This window comes from Kogia breviceps, chromosome 12 (genome assembly GCF_026419965.1).
Source record: "Kogia breviceps isolate mKogBre1 chromosome 12, mKogBre1 haplotype 1, whole genome shotgun sequence".
Lineage (NCBI taxonomy): Eukaryota > Metazoa > Chordata > Mammalia > Artiodactyla > Physeteridae > Kogia > Kogia breviceps.
In genome coordinates, this window is record NC_081321.1 from 41,065,840 (window position 1) to 41,087,384 (window position 21,545).

At 40.9% G+C, this 21,545-nt stretch overlaps 1 protein-coding gene across 5 annotated transcripts in view; it reads left to right on the plus strand.

Annotated features, from left to right (window-relative positions):
* SCN8A (sodium voltage-gated channel alpha subunit 8) overlaps positions 1-21,545 on the plus strand; it is a 177,954-nt gene that overhangs the window by 78,594 nt on the left and 77,815 nt on the right. For 3 of the 5 annotated variants that reach the window (XM_067009311.1, XM_067009310.1, XM_067009313.1), the window contains exons 3-6: positions 7,147-7,264; positions 9,190-9,280; positions 9,933-10,061; positions 11,932-12,023. In XM_067009311.1, coding sequence (XP_066865412.1) covers positions 7,147-7,264; positions 9,190-9,280; positions 9,933-10,061; positions 11,932-12,023 — 430 coding nt within the window. Of the gene's footprint in view, positions 1-7,146; positions 7,265-9,189; positions 9,281-9,932; positions 10,062-11,688; positions 11,781-11,931; positions 12,024-21,545 lie in introns of all 5 variants that reach the window. The other 2 variants (XM_067009312.1, XM_067009314.1) reach the window with 1 other exon arrangement.

Sequence of the window (21,545 nt, forward strand, 5' to 3'; positions counted from 1 at the left end):
CACCAAGCAACAGGCATTTATCGAGCATCTGCTCCACGCCAGGTGCTGTGCAGCTCTGATTCTGAGATAGGAAACACCCTCAGTGGTTCCTCTAGACCTATCTTTCCATCGTGACCAAACTAAAAGATGAGAAATTGGGAAGGTGCAGAGTTTGTTAACTTTTAAAAACCCTGTTGCCTGTCTTCTCCTAAGGTAGGTAGGTGATTTTGTAAAGGCCCAGCCTGGTAGTTTTAGATCCTGGGGCACGGGCCAGTGCTCCTTCCGTTGTTGCTGAGGCTTTTATGCAGTGTACCCCAGGGGCTCAACTTTCTCATTCACCAGAGACTCCATCCCCCACACCAGGTTCATTCTCTGCCATATTCCCATTGAACTGCCTCTCAATCTGGCACAATAGGAGCTGTAAAGAGGCTCTAAACTTGGAATAATATGTTGCTCCTTGCTGCCTGACCTTTGATAGGTGGTGTCCCTCTCCTGAGCTTTTGTGAAATGCATAGAGGATAATAATCCCTCCTTCACACATACTTCATGGGAATATTATGAGGTTGAATGAGGAGGTTATTTAAAAGGCTTGGCATTTTCAGAGAGGGGGGTTGCTATAGAAACACAGAGGAGTACAAGTACTTCAGAGAGGGGGTTTTGGGAAAGTGCGGGGCTCTTTGTTTTCTTTGGGAAGCCAAAATATGGAAGAGCCGTAGCTCAGCCCTTGACCTCTTTCAGCCTAACCCCAAGTCTACTACTTCCTCTTGCGTTTAGGATTAGTCTTTCCCTGCAGCGTACCCCACTGGAACCAGTCCCTTCTAGTACAGGAAGGATGTTATTGCAGTGCATTCTCACACTGGGGATGGTGCATTGAGCATTTCCAGAATGTATATGGCTCAGTACCAGCACTGCTTTTCTACTGTGGAGGGACTGGTGTGGCTCTGCCAGATTAGGAAAGGAAAGAGCAGAAGATGAGAGGACAGGAACTTTGAAAAATCTGCCAGCAACCGTTTATTGGGAGTGCTTGGGTTGAGCATTATATTGGAGCTGTGGGAGGAAGTGTGAGTGAGGTTGGTTCCTGCTCTCCAAGAGCTTGAAACCTAGTTCTAGGAGTAGGTGGGGAGGGTGGAGGGGAGGGTACAAAAAGAGCTGGGAGAATAATGAAAGACACAAACTCTGAGTGTAGAAAAGGGGGAGCTCAGGGTAACTGGAAATATACCACAAAAAAAGTGGGACCTCAGTACCAAATTCAAAATATCGCTGACCTCTGTGGGAAGGAGAGTGTGTATTTGGAAAGGAGTGCAGAAAAGAGCAGTATTGGTAAGGCATTATTTCCTAGGCTAACTGATGGGTGCATAAATGTTTGTGGTATCATTCTTTAGGCCTTTTTATATGTCTTATACCTCTTGCGTGGTTCGTTTTTGTGTGTGTTTTTGTGGTGTTTTGTTTCCATTGAGATACAGTTCACACGCTAGAAAATCCACCATTTTAAAGTGTACAATTCATTGGCTTTTTGTTCACAAGGTTTGCAGGCATTACCACTATCTAGTTTCAGAACATTTTTTTCATCACCCTGAAGAGACCCATTTGCAGCGAGTTCCTAATCCCCTCTCCATCCAGCCCTAGGTAGCCACTAACCAACGTTCCATCAAGATTTGCCTATTCTGGACATTTCATGTAAACGAAATCGTACAACATGTGGCCCTTTGTGTCTGAACTCTTTTCAAGATTTTGCAAGGCCATGTTGTAGCATGTATAAACACTTAACTTCTCTTTCTTTTTTTCTTGGCCCAGATGTCCTTATTTTTCAAAAAGCTCCTTAAATCTTTCTGAAGTTCAGAATGGGTTGGGAACCATTTTAGCTATTACTATTCTTAATTCTATTATTTGGCTTGGAATAAAACTGATTTTTAAAAGTGTATCAATAACACCTTACTGGGCACTTTTCAGGTAATAATGTACAGTTGACCCTTGAACGATGCAGGGGTTAAGGCCATGGCCCCTCAGCATAGTTGAAAATCCACGTGTAATTTATAGCCAGCCCTCCAAACATGCAGTGTCCCCCACACCTGCGGTCCCTTAGTGTCTGCGGTTCCTCTGTACCTGTGCTTCCACAGCCACAGATTCAACCGACTGGATCGTGTAGTACTATAGGATTTCCTATTGAAAAAAATCCACGTACAGGTGGACCTGAGCAGTTCAAACCCATGTTGTTCAAGGGTCAATATATTTTTATTGTGGTAAACTATACGTAACACAAAATTTACCATTTTAACCACTTTTAAGTGCACAATTCAGTGGTATTAAATACATCCACCATGTTGTACAACCATCGCCATTATCCATTTCCACAAATTTTTTTTATCATCCCAAACAGAAACTGCCCATTAAACAATAACTCTCCATTCCTCCTGCCTGAGGCCCCTCGTAAACTCTATTCTACTTTCTGTCTCTATGAATTTGTTAATTCTAGATACCTCAGATAAGTGGAATCATATAACATTTGTCCTTTTCTGTCTGGCTTATTTCACTTAGCATAATGTCCTCCAGGTTCATCTATGTTGTAGCATATGTCAGAATTTCAATCCTTTTAAGACTGGAGAGTATCCTGTTATATGGATATATGCCACATTTTGTTTACCTGTTTTTCAGTTGATGGGCTGTTTCCACTTTTGCAGTATTTTGAATAATGCTTTTATGAACATCCATGTATACATTTTTGTGTGAACCTGTTTTTAGTTCTCCTGGATATATAGCTAGGAGTGGAATTGCTGGGTCATGTGGTAACTCATTGTTTAACTTTTGAGGAACTGCCAACTGTTTGCCAAAGTGGATTAACAATTTTACATTCCTGCCAGTAATATATGAGAGTTCCAATTTCTTTATATTCTTGCCAGCATTTGTTATTTTCCATGTTCTTTTTAAAAATTATTACCATCCTAGTGGATGTAAAGAGGTATCTCATTGTGGTTTTATTTGCATTTCCCTAATGACTAATAATGTTGAATATCTTTTCATGTGCTTATTGGCTGTTTGTATATCTGCTTTGTAGAAATGTCTATTCAAATCCTTACCCATTTTTAACTTGGATTATTTGTCTTTTTACTGTTGAGTCGTAGGTGTGTGTTTTTTTTTAATCTATTCTGGCTGCTAAACCCTTATTAGATACATGATTTGCAAATATTTTCACCCATCCTTTGGGTTGTCTTTTCACTTTCTTAATAGTGTCATTTGCTGCACAAAAGTTTTGAATTTTGATGAAGTCCAGTTTATCTATTTTTTCCTTGATTGCTTGTGCTTTAGATGTCACATCTATGACACCATTGCCTAATCCAAAGGTATAAAGATTTACACCTATGTTTTCTTCAATGAGTTTTATAGTTGTAGCCTTTACATTTAGGTCTTTGATCCATTTTGAGTTAGTTTTCATATCGGGTGTGAGACAGAGGTTCAGATTCATTCTTTTGCATGTGGTTATCAAGTTGTCCCAGCACCATTTATTGAAGACTGCTCTTTCCCCTTTAAATTGTCTTGGAACCCTTGTCAAAAATCAATTGACTGTAGATGTATGGGTTTATTTCTGGACTCTCAATTCTATCCTATTGATGTGTTTGGCTATCCTTATGTTAGTACCACAGTTTTGATTATTATAGCTTTGTGGTAAGCTTTGAAATGGAGAAGTGCGAGTCTTCAACTTTGTCCTTATTTTTCAAGATTGTTTTGGCTATTTTGGTTCCCTTAAATTTCTATACAGATTTTAGGATCAACTTGTTAATTTGTGCCCAAAAAGGCAGTTGAAATTTTGATAGAGATTGCATTGAACCATAACAATATAAAGTCTTACAATCCATGAGTGTAAGATGTCCATTTATTTATGTGTTTTCAATTTCTTTTAATGATGTTTTATAGTCTTCAGTGTATAAGTCTTATACTTCTTTTGTTAAATTTATTCCTAGGTGTTTTATTCTTTTGGATACTCTTGTAAATGGAATTGTTTTCTTTCTTTTTTTTTCTTTTTATAATTTTTAAAACATTTATTTGTTTAATTTATTTTTGACTGTGTTGGGTCTTCGCTGCTGTGCACATGGGCTTTCTCTAGTTGCGGTGAGTGGGGGCTACTCTTCGTTGCGGTGCGCGGGCTTCTCATTGCGGTAGCTTCTCCTGTTGTGGAGCACGGGCTCTAGGCACTCAGGCTTCAGTAGTTGTGGCGTGCGGGCTCAGTAGTTGTGGCCTGTGGGCTCTAGCGTGCAGGCTCAGTAGTTGTGGCACACGGACTTAGTTACTCCTTGGCATGTTGGATCTTCCCGGACCAGGGCTCAAACCCGTGTCCCCTGCATTGGCAGGTGGATTCTTAATCACTGAGCCACCAGGGAAGCCCCATAGCGTTGTTTTCTTAATTTCATTTTCAGATTGTTTATTGCTAGTATATGGAAATACAACTGATTTTTATATGTTGGTCTTGTGTCTTGGAACCTTGCTGAACTTGTTTATGAGCACTAATAGTTTTGTGTGTATGTATTCCTTAGGGTTTTCCATATACGAGATCATTTCATCTGCAAATAGAAATAGTTTTTCTTGCTTAATTGGCTTGTCTAGAACATCTAGTACAGTGTTGAATGGAAGTGGTGAGAGTGGAATCCTTATTCCTCGTTTTACGGAGAAAGCTTTTAGTCTTTTAACATTAAAAATGATGTTAGCTGTGGATTCTTCATAGATGCCCTTTATCAGGTTAAGGAAGTTCCCTTCTATTTCTAGTTTGTTTAATGTTTTTATTATGAAAGAGTATTGGATTTTGTCAAATGTTTTTTCTGCATCTATTGAGATGATCATGCAGTAATTATGCTTTATTTTATTAATATGTTGTATTATATTGATTTTCATATGTTAAATCATCTTTGCATTTCTGGGATAAATCTCACTTGGTCGTGGTGTATAATCCTTATTTTATATGCTACCAGATACTGTTGGCTGGTATTTTGTTGAGGCTTTTCGTATCTATATTCATAAGGGATATTAGTCTATAGTTTTCATTTCTTGTAATGTCTTTGTATGGTTTTGTATCAAGGCAATACTGACCTTACAGAATGAGTTGGGAAGTGTGCCCTTTTCTTCTGTTCTTTCTTTGGAAGAATTTGTGAAGGACTGGTGTTAATTCTTCTTTAAACATTTGGTGGCAATCATCAGAGAAGCCATCTGGTCCTGGGCTTTTCTTTGTGAGGGTTCATTTTTTTAATGCAAGGTGCAGAAGAGTATTTATGGTAGAATCCCATTTGAGAGAGAGAGAGAAGGAGAGTCTTTTTAAAGCTATATTTATGTTATATTAACAGAAAAGTTTTGAAAAGGTATACAAGCAGCAAAGGTTATCGTTGGGTAATGAGATGGAACTTGTCTTCTCTTCCTCTTTTTATGATTATGAAAGTGTATTGCTTTAAATTAAAAAACAAAAACCTACTTAAAATGACTAGCATTTGACCATTTGCTTTTTTCACCTGCACGGTGAGATGCTAGGGCTGTGTACTTGGCCACTGACCTTGTGTCCTTAGGAACTCAGTCTAGTAGGCCCCTACATCTCTCTGCAGCTTCACAGCCTGCTGCTTGCCCTCTGTATTTTATCCTCCATCAAGACTGAATTACTTATCAATTCCCTGAAAACACCCACTGTTCTGTGCTACTGTGCCTTTGTAATCCTGTGTTGGTCCCTTTCCTTGCCAACCCTTCCTCCTTTATCTGCCCAATTAATCTCTCTTAATCTCCTCTATCCTTTAAAACCCCTTCCAAATGTTTAGTGACCTGCCTTTGTGAACACCTCCCAACCCGCTCTCTTCCCTTGCATTTCCCACCCAAGGGGGGGAAAATCTCTCTCTCCTGCTGCCTCATACATTACGCATAATTTTGTTACTGAACTTTGTATTTACCCTGCATCATAATTACTAGTTCACATATATGTCTTCCCTAAAAGTGCAATTTTATTCAATCTTGTATCCAAGGAGCTTAGCACAATGCTTGGCACAAAACATGCTCAAAAAGATTTTAATTGAATTGAAGTCATGCGACAGGAAAAGGCATTCTGGGTAGGGTGAGCAATGAGAGCCAAGACCAAGGTTTAAATTACTATAACCTATACTGGTTTGGCAAGACAGGAGGATTCATGCCAGGAATGTAGTTGAATGATTTTGGGAAGGCTGATAATGGAGGCTCTTAAAAGCCAGACAGAGTAGACTTGGTAGGTAAATACTGGTGGAATGAAGAACCCGCCTCACCTCCTTCGAATTTTTTGCTCAAATCTCTCTTCTCAGTAGGCTTACCCTGACCACCTGAGAGGGATAGACTCGGAGTCTGGGGTTGATAGATGCAAACTGTTACATTTAGAATGGATAAACAATAGGGTCCTATTGTGTAGCACGGGGAACTATATCCAATCTCGTGGGATAAACCATAATGGAAAAGACTATTTAAAAAAAAATAGAGTGTGTATATGTGTATAACTGAGTCACTTTGCTGTACAGCAGAGATGGGCATAACATTGTAAATCTACTATACTTCAAAAAAAAAAAACCCCAAACCTGTCATCTCTCCATTCACCCCATCCCCTGACCCTTGCACTCTAGAGCTGCCTTTCCCCATCTTCTTCCTTTTTCCATAGCACTTACCACATTTGATGTAATTTACTTACTCATGATGTTTTTTAATTTATTATCTGTCTCCCCCCCTTAGAATATAAGCTCCTCATACTAGGGTGGCCTTGTTTACTGACACTTCCCAAGCACCTAGAACATTGCCTGTCATATAGTAGGCACTGAGTAAATATTTGTTGAGTGAATGAATCCTAAATTAATAAACTTAAGTATCTTGTCCAGAGCTGGCATAAAATAGTTTACGTATAATTCAAATGTCTTGTTTCTGAAAGGAAAGTTTATTCTGTAAAACTGCTAAGATAGTGTCATCTATTTGTAATGTAATCGGGGGTGGGGCTAGGGGAGGGAGGTGAGGGAAAGAGGTTTCTCTTGCCTTAATATTATTGCCTGAAGGTTTCTTGCCCTAGACACCAAACTGGGAAGTAAAACTTACAAGTACATTTGAGTTTATTTCTTGCCTAGAAAAATGTTGTTTCATGTGATGATGATTAATTCCCATGCTTTAATAATTTCTCTCTCTCTTTTTCCACAGACCTTTGTAGTATTAAACAGAGGGAAAACTCTCTTCAGATTTAGCGCCACGCCTGCCTTGTACATTTTAAGTCCTTTTAACCTGATAAGAAGAATAGCTATTAAAATTTTGATACATTCATATCCTTTTCTGCAAATGTGGAGTGAGTGCAGCAGTTGCATGGTCTCTGGTGTGTGTTTCTGAATGTGGACAACTTAATTGTATATTAAGTATTTTACCAATAGTGTAGGTGACTATCCCATCTGTTAGAAGTTTTAAGAGTGACTTCTGCTGAATCCTGAGTTGAGCTTCAGCAAATTCTTTTTTCTTAGGATGATTTCATGGGAGTCTGGAATTTTGTGGATATCATTAAGAACGACAAATTCAGATGGTAACCTTTTACTGAAGTCTTACTTTTTAAAGCACTCAGACTTCAAGAGTTAGATTATTCAGCTTTTTATATTAAAGCTTTTTATATATTAAAGTTCATATTAGAATTTTTGAAAAGCTACTTCTTGAGTTACAAATAATTGAATGAGTGTTTTAGAGATCTGCCTTGAATATTTTTGATTTCTTGAACAGTGAGCTTAGAAAGTATCTAAGATAGTTTTTCAGATTAAATGGCCTCCTTGGTCTAGATTGCAAGATTGTTATGAATCTGTTTTGGTATTTTTGCTCCCCTTAAACAGTAAATGCCAATTTATTCATGTGGCTTGACTTTTATGTCTTATTAATATAGGAGAGTATATGACAGATGAAAAATTATGTGATGGGGCTAGCAACTTTGCATAGTGACTTTAAACTTTCATGGTTGGTCTTCAGTTTGACAGTACTTAGTCCCATGCTTCAGAGTTTTTGTACCCTCCAAGTAGGATAAGGAAACCAGCAGTTGCTACTTTGTAAATAGGTTTGCTAAGCTTTTGCACATTTTCTTAACAGTAAGAACTTAGCAACCTGGTCTGGAATCTTTGGTTTACAAGCAACATAGATCTGAAATCTAAAGGTTTATAAGTAAATAAATAATTCACAATGGACTTCTTCCCTTTTTGTTGGATCAGAAGATGGTGTTTTTTCTCTTCTAGCCAGAACATGTTGTTATTCCCTGAAGAAAAATACAGCTGTAGTGAAGAAAAAAATACAGCTGTAAGAAGTAGTTTTTCTTTTTAAAACTCCCCTAATATAATGAAGATAGTGAATACCATTAGCAAGAGAGAGTGAATTAGCAATAAATGAGATATGGCTTCTGTGCTTATTAAAGTGACAGTTTGAGTTTGAGTAACTCATATTGACCTGAAGCAGTTTAATTTTTCTCAGTAGATAAGAACAGGAAGGGCTGAGAAAGATGCTGGATGGAATTTAAATGGCAACAAAATGATTTGCTACCCATAAACATTCCCAGGCACTTTCAGAATGGTCAGTTGAATTTGCCTCGTTACGTAATTCTTAGGAGTACGGTGGTGCAGATGTCCTTAAAATCCTTACCCAATGTACCATAACTGGTTTCCCAGATTGGACAAATTCAGCATACATTGGCTGTTGCCTTGCCCCACAAGAACAATCAGACCTTTGGAAGACTATTAAAAAAAAAAAAATCATTAATGACATGCACATTTCCAAATAATGGGTAGTGCAAGATAATTAACAATAAATGACTACTGAATATTATAGATTAGATTTAATTTATTTTCTCATCTGATGACTTTGGCATCCGGTAGACTACAAGATTTCTGGTTATTGGGCAAAGAGGTATTTAGAGGCATAAGTGGTAAGAGGGAGAAATGTTTATCCAAAAGGAGTAGAACAGTGACAGTGCTTTTGAAAGAAAGAGAGTGGCCATCCTGTGTCCACTCACATTCTCTGGCCAGGTGTGGATACACATGGTGGCACTCTGTGTTCATGGTGATGACCACAGTTTTCATGATCACCTCGCCTTTTCCTCCTCTCTGTGCTTTGTCTCCTTTCAGGTTACTGGTTTAATTCCTTTGATACCCAGTGCGATGTGTGTTTGCTTCCTGAGGATAAAAACTGGCCAGATTTTGTATATTCTCCCTTGACTTTTTTCTACAGTATTTAGCATGATCATTATGTGCACTATTTTGACCAACTGTGTATTCATGACTTTTAGTAACCCTCCCGACTGGTCGAAGAATGTGGAGTAAGTAGCTCATTTATTTATTTTTCTGCCAGTTTGTTTTAAATATTTTTAGTCACTGAATCTTGCACTGCACAGCTTATCCATCAAGGAAGAAAATTATTGCCCACTTTTCATGTCACAAAGATGTGTGAGGGTACATGTGGAATTTAAGAAATATCCTTAGAAGTCAACTCTGGAAAGAGAAAGTATGCCCTGGAAGTTACTACTCATCACCTCTGCTCTTTCTTATGTTAGCCAATGCTTTGACTTGCTGCCCCATCACCATCTTGTACCCTCAGTTCCTGATGATACTGCCTTCTTCTCCAACATTAGCTTTCCCTTTCTTTTTGACTTGTCTCAAGTTAAAATTACCTGTGGGGCCTCCTCACCTGGTTCAAAATGATCATGTGCTAGATGGCAATACAGAGTTTTTTCTTTGCAATACCGGTCAGGGCCCAGTACAACATTCCAGAGTTCTTGGTTTGTGCATTTCAGTAATTTTCATTTGAAGCATCCCTTTCTCTTCCTCACTTCCTTTCTGCTGCATTGGCTGTGTTCTTTCTGTTTTGTCTCTGTTAGTTGAAGCCACCCGTTGGCAAGCGTTATCTTAAAAGATTCATTTAAAGTTTCTGTCTGTTCAGAAATTACCTCAAGATATGCATTTCTTTGACAGGTACACGTTCACAGGGATTTATACATTTGAATCACTAGTGAAAATCATTGCAAGAGGTTTCTGCATAGATGGCTTTACCTTTTTACGGGATCCGTGGAACTGGTTAGATTTCAGTGTCATCATGATGGCGTAAGTTCTCTGCTTACCTTATTGGTGTTCTGGGTGTGATTATGTGTGTGTGGTTGTACTCTTGGGTGTGTTTGTATGACAGTTTGTAAGTGTGAGTTTGTGGGCTTAGTTGTATGAGGAATTAATGGGTAACCATGTAAGGTGGTCTGGACTTATGCCTATGATTCTTGCTTCTGAGGGCCTCTTGTGGTTCAGGAAGTGACAGCATGTATAGATCGGAGATGGTCAGCAGAGGCTTTACAGATGGGAGAGAAAGTAGGAAGTGATTTCCTATTGACACTCTCTCATATTTTATTTTCCCCTACAACAGTGACCAGGGGTCACACAATTATCACTAGGCGGCCTCGGTGAAGACCTCAGATTTTTTGGGTGTAAAGCTTAGGCTGGAACTCAGTGTCCTGGGTGTGTTATATCACATGTAATTTCATGAGGCTATCCAGATGTTGCAGAATTCAGAGCATATTTTAGAGTCAAAACATGAGCCAAGTGTCCAGTCTGGTCACTTCGTAAAGAATTACTGACCAGAGCTCCAAACTGTTATTACCAGGGAGCAGTGTAACACCACATTGATATGCTAGGGTAATTTGTGTTGTTTCAACAATGAAAATGTATCTCTTTGGGAAGTTTAGCTGGTGAGAGAAGAGTTATAGCAGACTTTATTTTTATTTTCAGGTTGGGAAAGTACTTTGTGGTTTGGTAGGGGGTAAGTGTGTTGTATAGATTGTGTGTGTGTTTATGTGTATGCACACAGACGTATAAGAAATTGAGTGCATTTGTGTATGTGTGGGTCTGAACATCAGATAGAAAAATGTATTTCAACTATAAACTGTGAATGAATGATATGCATTGAATATTTGAAACTGGAACTTTGACTTTCTGTTATATTAAGACAATGTCTAGCTTTCCAGCATTATGAATACACATTGGTGTTCATTTAAAACTTAAGTGTCCTTGCTAGGCACAGAGCTGGTGAGCACTTAACACAATATTGGCACTTAACACAGTGCCACAGTGCCACATTGGCACTTAAATGAGCACTTGACACAATATTGGCTCCGATCCCATGATCTGGATTTTTCCTGAGCCCTGTTTTTGTATGTCACGGGCTAAAACTTCATCTGTAGGCATGACTGCAAAGATATGCATACAACTCTTAGATAAGTCATTTATGCAGAGATTTTAGGCATTTTTGCCATTGTCAACTAGGGAGTTATTTTAATGTAGATTTGTTTTTATGAGGCTCCTGTTGCAGAAATTTGTCTCCTTTTCCTAAGAAATTGTTCATAAAACTTGGAGACATAAGCCTTTGAATACCTCCTGGCCTTCCTTTTTACTAAAAAAAAGTGAATGGACTAAGTAGTCCTTCTGATTGGGATCTGCACATCACAATGCTGAGGAAGAAAGCAAGCCCTAGGAACCTTCTGGTGGTATCACTTCTTTCAAATACACTTCAGTTCTCCTTGCCCAAGTGAAACAAATGTGTTCCTTAAATGTTTATATTTTGAAACTTTTCTTTTTCAAGGAAATAAATGAAATCATAGCTTGTATATAAGACCCTTTCTTACCCCCATTCTCAAACCCTCGCCCAGTGGTACCATTACAAGTTAACTTTGGTTTGATTCTGCAGGTATATAACAGAGTTTGTAAACCTAGGCAATGTTTCAGCTCTACGCACTTTCAGGGTACTGAGGGCTTTGAAAACTATTTCGGTAATCCCAGGTAAGATGGCCCGGGGTTGGTGTTAGGTGTTGGGTTAGGGCCCTGACGTGACGTATTGTACTTTTTGTTTTGTTGTGGTTTTATTCCTTTGGTGTTTGTGTTTGTGTCCGTGTTTGTCATTTGTGTTTGTGCGTGACCTCCCTTACTACAGATATGTGACAGAGTTTGTGGACCTGGGCAATGTCTCAGCGCTGAGAACATTCAGGGTTCTGCGAGCTTTGAAAACTATCTCTGTAATTCCAGGTGAGAAAATTTAAATACAAGACTGACTTTGCCTCATCTCCTCTTTCTCCTCCATTCATTTTGTCCACCACATTCTGAAGCGGCGTCAGCACAGCTGATATGGCCTTGCATTCCGCATGTTTTTCCTGGGAGACGTTCTCTGGAATGGCTCTTTGGTCCTTAGGCAGTATCTCTGACAGTGCTTGCTAGGCATGCAGCCCCCATTCCATCCATGCTTTGAAAAAGCACGTGCTTAAGAATCACTTGAATCTTACAATATCTGAAAGAATTGTCACGGAGCTAGCTGTCTCTTTGAATATAAATCATTTGCTTCCTAGCCTCATGGAATTACAGTAATTTTAACATTCACCATCATTCCATTGCTTATGATTTCTAGGCTTCCTATCGCATGGTTTGCTGATGGGATGTTATTCGAAGAATTGTACTTTTATTGTTACTGTGTTAATGGAATTATTTAATCACAGAAGAGACCTTACCCAGTTAACTAGTCCAGTGTTCCAGACAAATTTAAGAGCCTGAACTTTAACAATCGCTGTCTGTCACATTCTGTTGCTGTCTGTTTCACTAGAATAAGAACCAGTAGACATCTACTACATATATATTCAGAGACCATTCTCAAACATAAATCCCAGTGAAAGCTTATGCAGGTGCTGTTAAAAAAAAAAAGTCAAAGGTAAGATAAGATACGTCTAAACATGTGGGCAAACAAAAAAGTACAGAAACTTCATAAGAAAAGAAAAAAGGAATCCGTGGGTGGTTGAGAGGTAGTTGATTGACAGTCTCTCTAAAATTTTTGCCTTTTTTTTTTCTTGGTTCTGGTTGAGCTTAGCTCAGTGGTTCTTTACCTTTTGAAGGTTTTGGATCCTTCTGAGAGTCAGATGAAAGGTCACAGGCACCACCCCCACACACCAAAGCCCCTCTGTGGCCCCCAGGTTGAGATCCATTAATTTAATTCAAATCCTTTCTACCAGGTAATAGCTATTTTTCTAAAGACCAATCTTGAAATCTGGAAGGAAAGATATTTTAGTTAGTCTGCTAACTAAAATATTGTTGGCAGAAATGTGGCAGAAGTCAAGACTGCATTGTTGCTGGTTCGACTTTGGTTATGTTCAGGAGTTTTCAGGGAAGACTCCTGAGAGGCCAGGCTTTCCACTGCAGTTTTGTAGAAACAGGGACATGAAGAACAGAGGCATCCTATTCCTGGCATCACGTGGCTCTTCTCCTTGTGGCTGAACCAAAAATAATTCCTCTTTTCCCCTTTTCAACACGTTATCTACATATCAGATGCAGAGAGAGGGAAGCACAGAGGTAGAATCCCAGAGAGGGAAGACTTAGAATGTAGCTTACTGAGAACCTCAGGAAGGTAAACCTCAAGTTTCTCCATTTACAGATTTGGGGTATGAAGCGGGCCAGTAAATTATGGCCCTATTAAAAATGAATTCTGGGCTTCCCTGGTGGCGCAGTGGTTAAGAATCCACCTGCCAACGTAGGGGACGTGGGTTCGAGCGCTGGTCCAGGAAGATCCCACATGCCACGGAGCAACTAAGCCCGTGTGCCACAAGTACTGAGCCTACGCTCTAGACCCCACAAGCCACAACTACTGAGCCCATGTGCCACAACCACTGAAGCCTGCACGCCTAGAGCCTGTGCTGCACAACAAGAGAAGCCATTGCAATGAGAAGCCCGCGCACTGCAACAAAGAGGAGCCCCAGCTCGCCGCAACTAGAGAAAGCCTGCACGCAGCAACAAAGACCTAATGCAGCCAAAAATAAATAAATAAATTTATTTTTTTTAAAAAAAGAATTCCTTGGGACTTCCCTGGTGGTCCAGTGGCTAAGACTCGGTGCTCCCAGTGCAGGGGGCCTGGGTTTGATCCATGGTCAGGAAACTAGATCCCACATGCCACAACTAAGAGTTTGCATGCCACAACTAAAAGATCCCATGTGCCGCAACTAAGACCCAGTGCAGCCAAATAAATAAATATTTTTTTTAAATGAATTCCTTTATTTTAGCAATGGTAGCTTACTCCTTATCAACCAGAGGCTGGGTGTCAGTTGGACTATATTCTCCTTGGCAGAAAACTATAACCCTGACTTATCAAGGTTTAGTTCCTAGCCATTTCAAATCTGTTTGACAGAAAATTCAGCTCGTTATCTAGGCAGCTTCATGAAGCTTGTTGATGGCAGCCTAACCCTTAGGCAGGCCTTGTCTTATTTTTTTTTTTAAGACATCTGTACCACCAAATCTTTATTTTCATTTTTCCTTTGGTCTCTTTCCTCCTCTGGCCTCTTTTAAATATGATCCCATGTTTTCTGCTCACTTCCCCCAGCGTACTCCGCACGGCATCTGTCTCTTTATGTTCTTGTGATCTCAAAACTTCTCTTCCAGAATTAAATTGGAAAGCTGCGTTCTGCTCACTAACTAGGGCAGCAGATGCTGTCTCTGCTCCAGCTCTTAGCCTCTGTCTCTGTCTCTGCTGTATGATTAACTTCTGACCACAGCATTTCGGCAAGATAACCCTTGACTGATGTCATATAATTTAGCCTTATTACTTTAGTTTTATAGATATATATTCATGTCTGGTTTTTTGTTTTGTTTTGTTTTGCGGTACGCGGGCCTCTCACCGTTGTGGTCTCTCCCGCTGCGGAGCACAGGCTCCGGACGCGCAGGCTCAGCGGCCATGGCTCACGGGCCCAGCCACTCCGCGGCACGTGGGATCTTCCCGGACCGGGGCACGAACCCGTGTCCCCTGCATCGGCAGGCGGACTCTCAACCACTGCGCCACCAGGGAATCCCCCATGTCTAGTTTTATATTCTCTATTACAAATAATATATTTATAAGCACAGTGCCTGGACCATAGTAGTCCTCCATAAATGATTTTAGCAGTAGCAATTATAAAGAAGAAACCTAAACCCAAAGAAAGGGTTTGCATGAAGATTTAGACACCAGCTTCACAGTGTGAAATAGATTCCTGGATTCCTGTTTCTAGAAGCACCCCCCAACTGAGATGGCTTTGGGAGGCTTTGGAAAATAACTTTAAGGGTTACTAAAGCCAATAATAGATCACTATCAGTGAATGGTAGTATAATTGATACTTGAATTAAAGTGTGACTTTTAATCCCGAGTCCTTTTGCTCCCCATTCGACTTGTAGAGGGCTATTGCCTTGTTCCTACCTGCCTGTTACCCAGGTCTCCTTCCCAGGTGGTAACACCAGTGTATGAGGCAGTAGACCTGGGCCCTCTCTTGACTGGAAATCTAAGTCATTTTGACTCCACAGTTATAGAGTTGGGCCATAGTTCCCTCTGAGTAAAAGCCATTGCTTTGGGTACCAAGTTTTCTCATAGGCCACTTCGGTGGAATTGTTGCTTGCTTTTTCCTTTTCCTGCTCCCAGTTTGATGATAGGCTTTTTTTTCCCACATCTTTATTGGAGTATAATTACTTTACAGTGGTGTGTTACTTTCTGCTCTACAACAAAGTGAATCAGTTATACATATACATATGTTCCCATATCTCCTCCCTCTTGTGTCTCCCTCCATCCCACCCTCCCTATCCCACCCCTCTAGGTGGTCACAAACCACCTAGCTGATCTCCCTGTGCTATGCAGCCAAAGCTGCCAAAAACAGGAGTGAGAGCAGCCACAGAACTGATGTGGGACCTGCACGTTTTCACAGAGCTCTTGATGAGAGTTTTCCCTTTCCTAGAGCACTCACCCTGCTCACCTGTCTGGTGCCGTCCTCCCTCTTAGCATCTTTGGTATTGGCAGATACTCTGAATGTGTCAGGGCGGTCAGGACTCCCTGAAGATTGGAGAGTGCAGTGCATCAGTTAGCTCCAGGCTTTTATACAAGAGAGGCTTTGATTTAGAGCCTTCTTGTGGCATAGAAGAGACTAAACTCACATCCTGACCCTTTTTATTTGCCAACTCAAGACCTGGATACCTATCATTCATGGTTTCCCTTCTGCTTCGGAGAATTCAACTTGAAGAACGGTGCCATGCAGACTGTGCTAAAAGGGTCAGTTATAGGAAAAGACCCTTTTAATTTTTTCTTTGGTCTGAAACTTGCTGGATTCAACTTGACATTGAAGTATTCTGTGGAGAATGTCACATGTCTTAAAACTTTGTTTTCACTTTGCGTTTATCTGGATACAAAAATGAACTTTTAGTGACTCTGTCAGACTTTTCATCTCCTGCGTGCTTTGGCTGTAAGCCACAGGACTAACATGCCCCCAAGATAGGGTGGACATCTCAAAGAAGGTGTCTCAGGGTTTTCTTAGAGTGTAGCACTTAATGGTGTAAATAAAGCCAGTTGGGAGGGCCTCCCTGTCAGTCCCTTTTCATTTCCATCATCATTTAAATGGCTCCTCAAAGCACTACCTCTGTTGGTCATTTTGCTCTCTTTAGAGCTGTAATTTCTCGATTATTTTTCTCTTGGATTTGTTATTTCTGTGCTTTCATTTCTGTTACCATCGCTCTCTCTTTACCTGTGGTATCAGATAAGAAGCAGGGAAAAGGAGAGGCCCTTCTCCTTCCCACCCCAGTATTCACAAAGAAGGTATTTTCTTTAAATGTGCCCATTATGAATGTGGCAATTTCTGCTGCATGGTGAAGGGGGATAGAAAGTGTTTTAAGACTATATTCAGAGTCATTGTTTCTTTTAAATTATTCCAGTGATGAATCCCATTGCTTTTGTGTTTCTCCTTTTTCCACACTGTTTCTCAGGAAAGACGGCTGAAGTTGACCACAGTGGTCCTGACTGCAGCACCACTGGGGACCCCCAGCCCCCCATCCCCAGCCCCACCTCTGAGAGCTGGTTTAGCAGTGGTCAGACTTTAATACGAATCTGGTCGAGGCCCCCCCAAGTCTCTCCCACATGACTCTTGATCTGAAGAACCTCCAAGAACTGTCACTGTGAGGACTGAATCTGCAGCAGGGAAGGTGACCTGGCATGACCGTACCCCAGGACTTCTCTGGACCAAGCCAGACTGTGGGACTGGGGGGCTCTTCTTCCCCCTGTTGTGAGAGCTGCTTGTTACTGCTGTTGAGGCCTGTTCTGATGTTCATTTTGTAGGAGGGGTAGCTCGTGTTGCTTCCAACCAGTTAGATTTCTCAACATGAACCACAAAGTAGGAAAGATAAATTGACTTTATTTATAATCTGGCATCAACATGGCGGAAGATCTTGATCCCAGTATGCATGGCTGATTTCTCTGGATGTAGCACATAAGCAGGCTTTGTTCATTTGTTCAAGGGATCGCTGGGCGTTGGGAAAGGTGACAGGAGGTTCAGAGGCTCCTTTGGACATAGAGCCGAGTAAGATTCTGTGACAGCAGCTTCACCTGCTTCTCAAAATTTCTTAAGTGTCCGACTTCCTGTCTGGTAGCTGACCTTTCTGTACATCGGGTTCAGCTGTCTTTCCTTGTTCGTAGTAAATCCATCAACTGCTTCTGCTCAGACACATCCCAGTGCTAGTTAACCTTAGCCTCTTTTTCTCGCTGTCCAATTTGCCACCACCTGGCTTTTGTGTCACACTCTGTTGTGTAGGAGTCATATGAAGGAGCTTTCTGCTCTGTTTCGGATTATTAGTTTTCTTGCGTATTCTGGTATGTGGTGTTGTGAACCAGTCGAGGAAGTAAGACAGTTTATCCTCACAACCAGAACAGTGGCATTCTCCATTCTTGCACGCCTCAGGTCAGAAATTCTACCAGCCACTTCTTACTTTTTTTGACCTGTGTTGCTTGTTGCTGGGGGAGCACTTTTGCTTGGCTGTGTTTACTAGTATGTGGCAGCCACTGCTGGCAAGACTATGAAGGTTGAGCTTAAGAAAAGCATTGATGGGGCTTCCCTGGTGGTGCAGTGGCTGAGAGTCCGCCTGCCGATGCAGGGGACACGGGTTCGTGCCCCGGCCCGGGAAGATCCCACATGCCGCGGAGCGGCTGGGCCCGTGAGCCATGGCCGCCGAGCCTGCGCGTCCGGAGCCTGTGCTCCGCAACGGGAGAGGCCACAACAGTGAGAGGCCCGCATACTGGAAAAAAAAAAAAAAAGAAAAAAAAAGAAAAGCATTGATGGCATCGTTTCCATAAATTGGCATCAGTGTCTGCAAATATGGTCATTTGCAATTATCAGCACTAATGGAAGGAAGAAGAGTCTTGGCTGAGGCCTGTGTATAATCCAGTAACTATTTACATTTAATATTGCTGAGTAATTGTGTGCCTAACTTCACTTACAGATATTAAGTTACACCACCTTTCTTCTTCCTGTACCTTCCTCTAATTTTCTCCTAACAATCTGGATGAGAATCTTAAGAGAGTAAACTTTTTGGATGGCCATAGTGTTATTTAGTGATCGTTTTTGCTTAATTAAGTTTTGTTCCTTTGAGACCCTGTGGAGTATAAGTGGCTGAATACCATTTCCAACTTAAGTCTCTACTTTAACCTTCTTTTTTTGTGTGTGTGTGTATACAAATTATCTATGATTCTTTTTATTTTTAAAAAAATTATTTTATTTATTTATGGCTGTGCTGGGTCTTCGTTTCTGTGCAAGGGCTTTCTCTAGTTGTGGCAAGCGGGGGCCACTCTTCATCGCGGTGCGCAGGCCTCTCACTATCTTGACCTCTCTTGTTGTGGAGCACAAGCTCCAGACGCGCAGGCTCAGTAGTTGTGGCTCACGGGCCCAGTTGCTCCGCGGCATGTGGGATCTTCCCAGACCAGGGCTTGAACCCGTGTCCCCTGCATTGGCAGGCAGATTCTCAACCACTGCGCCACCGGGGAAGCCCTACTTTAACCTTCTTGAAAGCTGAAAGAACTCCACAGAGGAGTTGATCTAAGCCTCAGACTTCAAAGGAAAGCACTTGAATTTTTTTTTTTTAGCTTTCTGGACTTATGTGTACAGATTTCTTCAGCAGTGGCATCTGGTTTATGGAGAAGAGATGTTGAACCAGCTGATTGTGAGTGTTCAGGTCAATCCCCAGAAAAGTGAGGAGTTCCATGTAGGGTTGGTGTATTATTTGAGCATCTCTGGTTGCAAGTTAAAAGATACAGGAGTACTTCAAGGAAACTAAGGGCTGGAATGCTTTGGGGCTTCTGGAAGCCAGTGAATCCAGAATACAGAGCCAGAAAGCCCCAGACACCAGGGAGTACCTTGTCTTCATCTTTCTCTTCTCCATGCTCCTATTTCCTTTTTCTATCCCTTAGCATGCTGTCTTGACTTCACAGACATATCCTAATATAACAATAGAATAGAATGATAGAATATGGCTACCATTTAGCTCCCAGATTTATATATTATCATTCCCACCACATGAAAAGGCTACTGGACTGTCTCTTGTCCCATTCTATATTCCTGGAGGACAGGATCTAGATTTAGGTCAGGTGTCCATCCTGACATCTAACTACTAAGAGAAGGTCATTCCTACAAACAAGGCTGCTGGGAGCCCACCCTTATGGAACAGAAGATAGTTTGAGCTCATAGCCTGGAATTTCCTGTTGTATGGGCTTGGAACTGTCCAAAGAGTTCCCAGCCCAGGAAAATCAGATTAGACTTATGCTAAAACTGTATGTTTTAAAAAATTAATTAATGTCGCAAATACATTGTTTTGACTATTTTAAAGTTTTATCCTCTTGTTACTAATACAAATGACAGCTTACAGCTCATTTCTCAATTCATTAAAATAGAAGTAGAAAGGGCCTTGAAATATCATCCAGTATTCAGACAGGTGATTGTCTGAACCATTCAGGAGAGGTGGCTATATAAGCTCTTCATAAAGAAGTTCAGGAAAATAAACTTTACAACCATTCTTCAGTGACCTATTCAACTACTCTTTTTTAAAAAAATTTATTTTTTATTGATGTATAGTTGAATTACAGTGTTGTGTTAATTACTGCTGTACAGAAAAGTGACTCAGTTATACATATATATACATTCTTTTTCATATTCTTTTCCATTATGGTTTATCAACTACTCTTCTTAAAAAATCACTCTTGGGCTTCCGTGGTGGCGCAGTGGTTGAGAGTCCGCCTGCTGATGCAGGAGACGTGGGTTCGTGCCCCGGTCCGGGAAGATCCCACAGGCCGCGGGGCAGCTGAGCCCTTGAGCCATGGCCACTGAACCTGTGCGTCCAGAGCCTGTGCTCCGCAGCAGGAGAGGCCACAACAGTGAGAGGCCTGCGTACTGCAAAAAAAAAATAAATAAATAAATAAAAATAAAAATCACTCTTTGACTTTGAAAGCAGAACTGTATAATTTTAGGAGCCTAGAATTGACTTACCGACCCAACATACACCTGCCTCAACCAAATATAGTGAAGGACTTTTCTATTCCTTAGCAACTTATTGAAATGAGTTCCAGAACACTGGAACAATTTTTACTTCTTTATAGCTGCCTTTTATTCTATACCACCAATACCTTCTTACCTGGCTGTGTGATTATGATACAGTTTTCCAGGACTTAGGAATAAAAGATTGAAACTTCAACTACTAATCACAAACAAGTAAATATCTCTGCCCTATTTTTAAAGACTTTTAGAGGGACTTCCCTGGTGGTCCAGTGGTAAAAACTCTGCGCTTCCACTGCAGGGGGCACGGGTTTGATCCCTGGTTGGGGAACTAAATCCCATGTGCCACAAGGCACAGTTAAAAAGATTTTAAAAAGAAAGAAAAAAAAAACCCCAAAAACTTTTAGAGACGATTCTTCAGCTTCTCCATTGCCCACTGCCTGTGCTCCTGTGTTTATCCATGTTCTGTGTATGAGAAAATGAGACTGGGAGGTGAGCTTAAGTTTGTTCTGAAACACAGTGGGTCATAAATAGTGGCTGAGCCAGGATCAGAATTCCTGCTTTCTGATTCCTGCCTTGTGCTCTTTCTGGACAGCCCTGTGAGGAGACAAGGAATCAGGCCAGAAATGCCTTATTCCTGGAGCCCAGGCAAGCTCTTCCTAACCTCTTTGGTGGCCACAGTCTCCACGGAAGGCCCACTCTGTGAGCATACATAAGCCTTGCACACTGCCACGTCTCTACAGTCTAACTCCTGGCTCTTTTTTCTTTCATTTTCCTTACATCCCTTTCAGGATATCTGTGTGAAAGAAAGCTTCTTATTCATTTACTCTTTCAATAAAGAACTTAACAACATATTAAGTGTCTGCTTCATGCCAGGGCTTGTGCTAGGCACAGCATCGATTACCACTATTGGACTCGACTTTGAAAATTCTAGGTAGTCACTTGCAAAATACAGCAAAAGAAGAGTCACGTCCACACCACCCATTATGAGATCACCATCGTATGAGGTTAGCCATGCAATGTCATTATCCCATTATCCTGTCTCTTTGAGGAGGGCAACATATGTATAATAGTGATAGCTAACAGGTATTAAGTACCAGGCACTGTACTTGGTATTTAACATTCATTATCTTATTTAAACCTCACAACAACCCAGCGAGATTGATATTTTAAATACCTTTTACAAATGAGTAAACTAAGGTTCAGACAAAAATGGTTAACATTTGATTCATTTATTGTGTGCCAGGTGCTG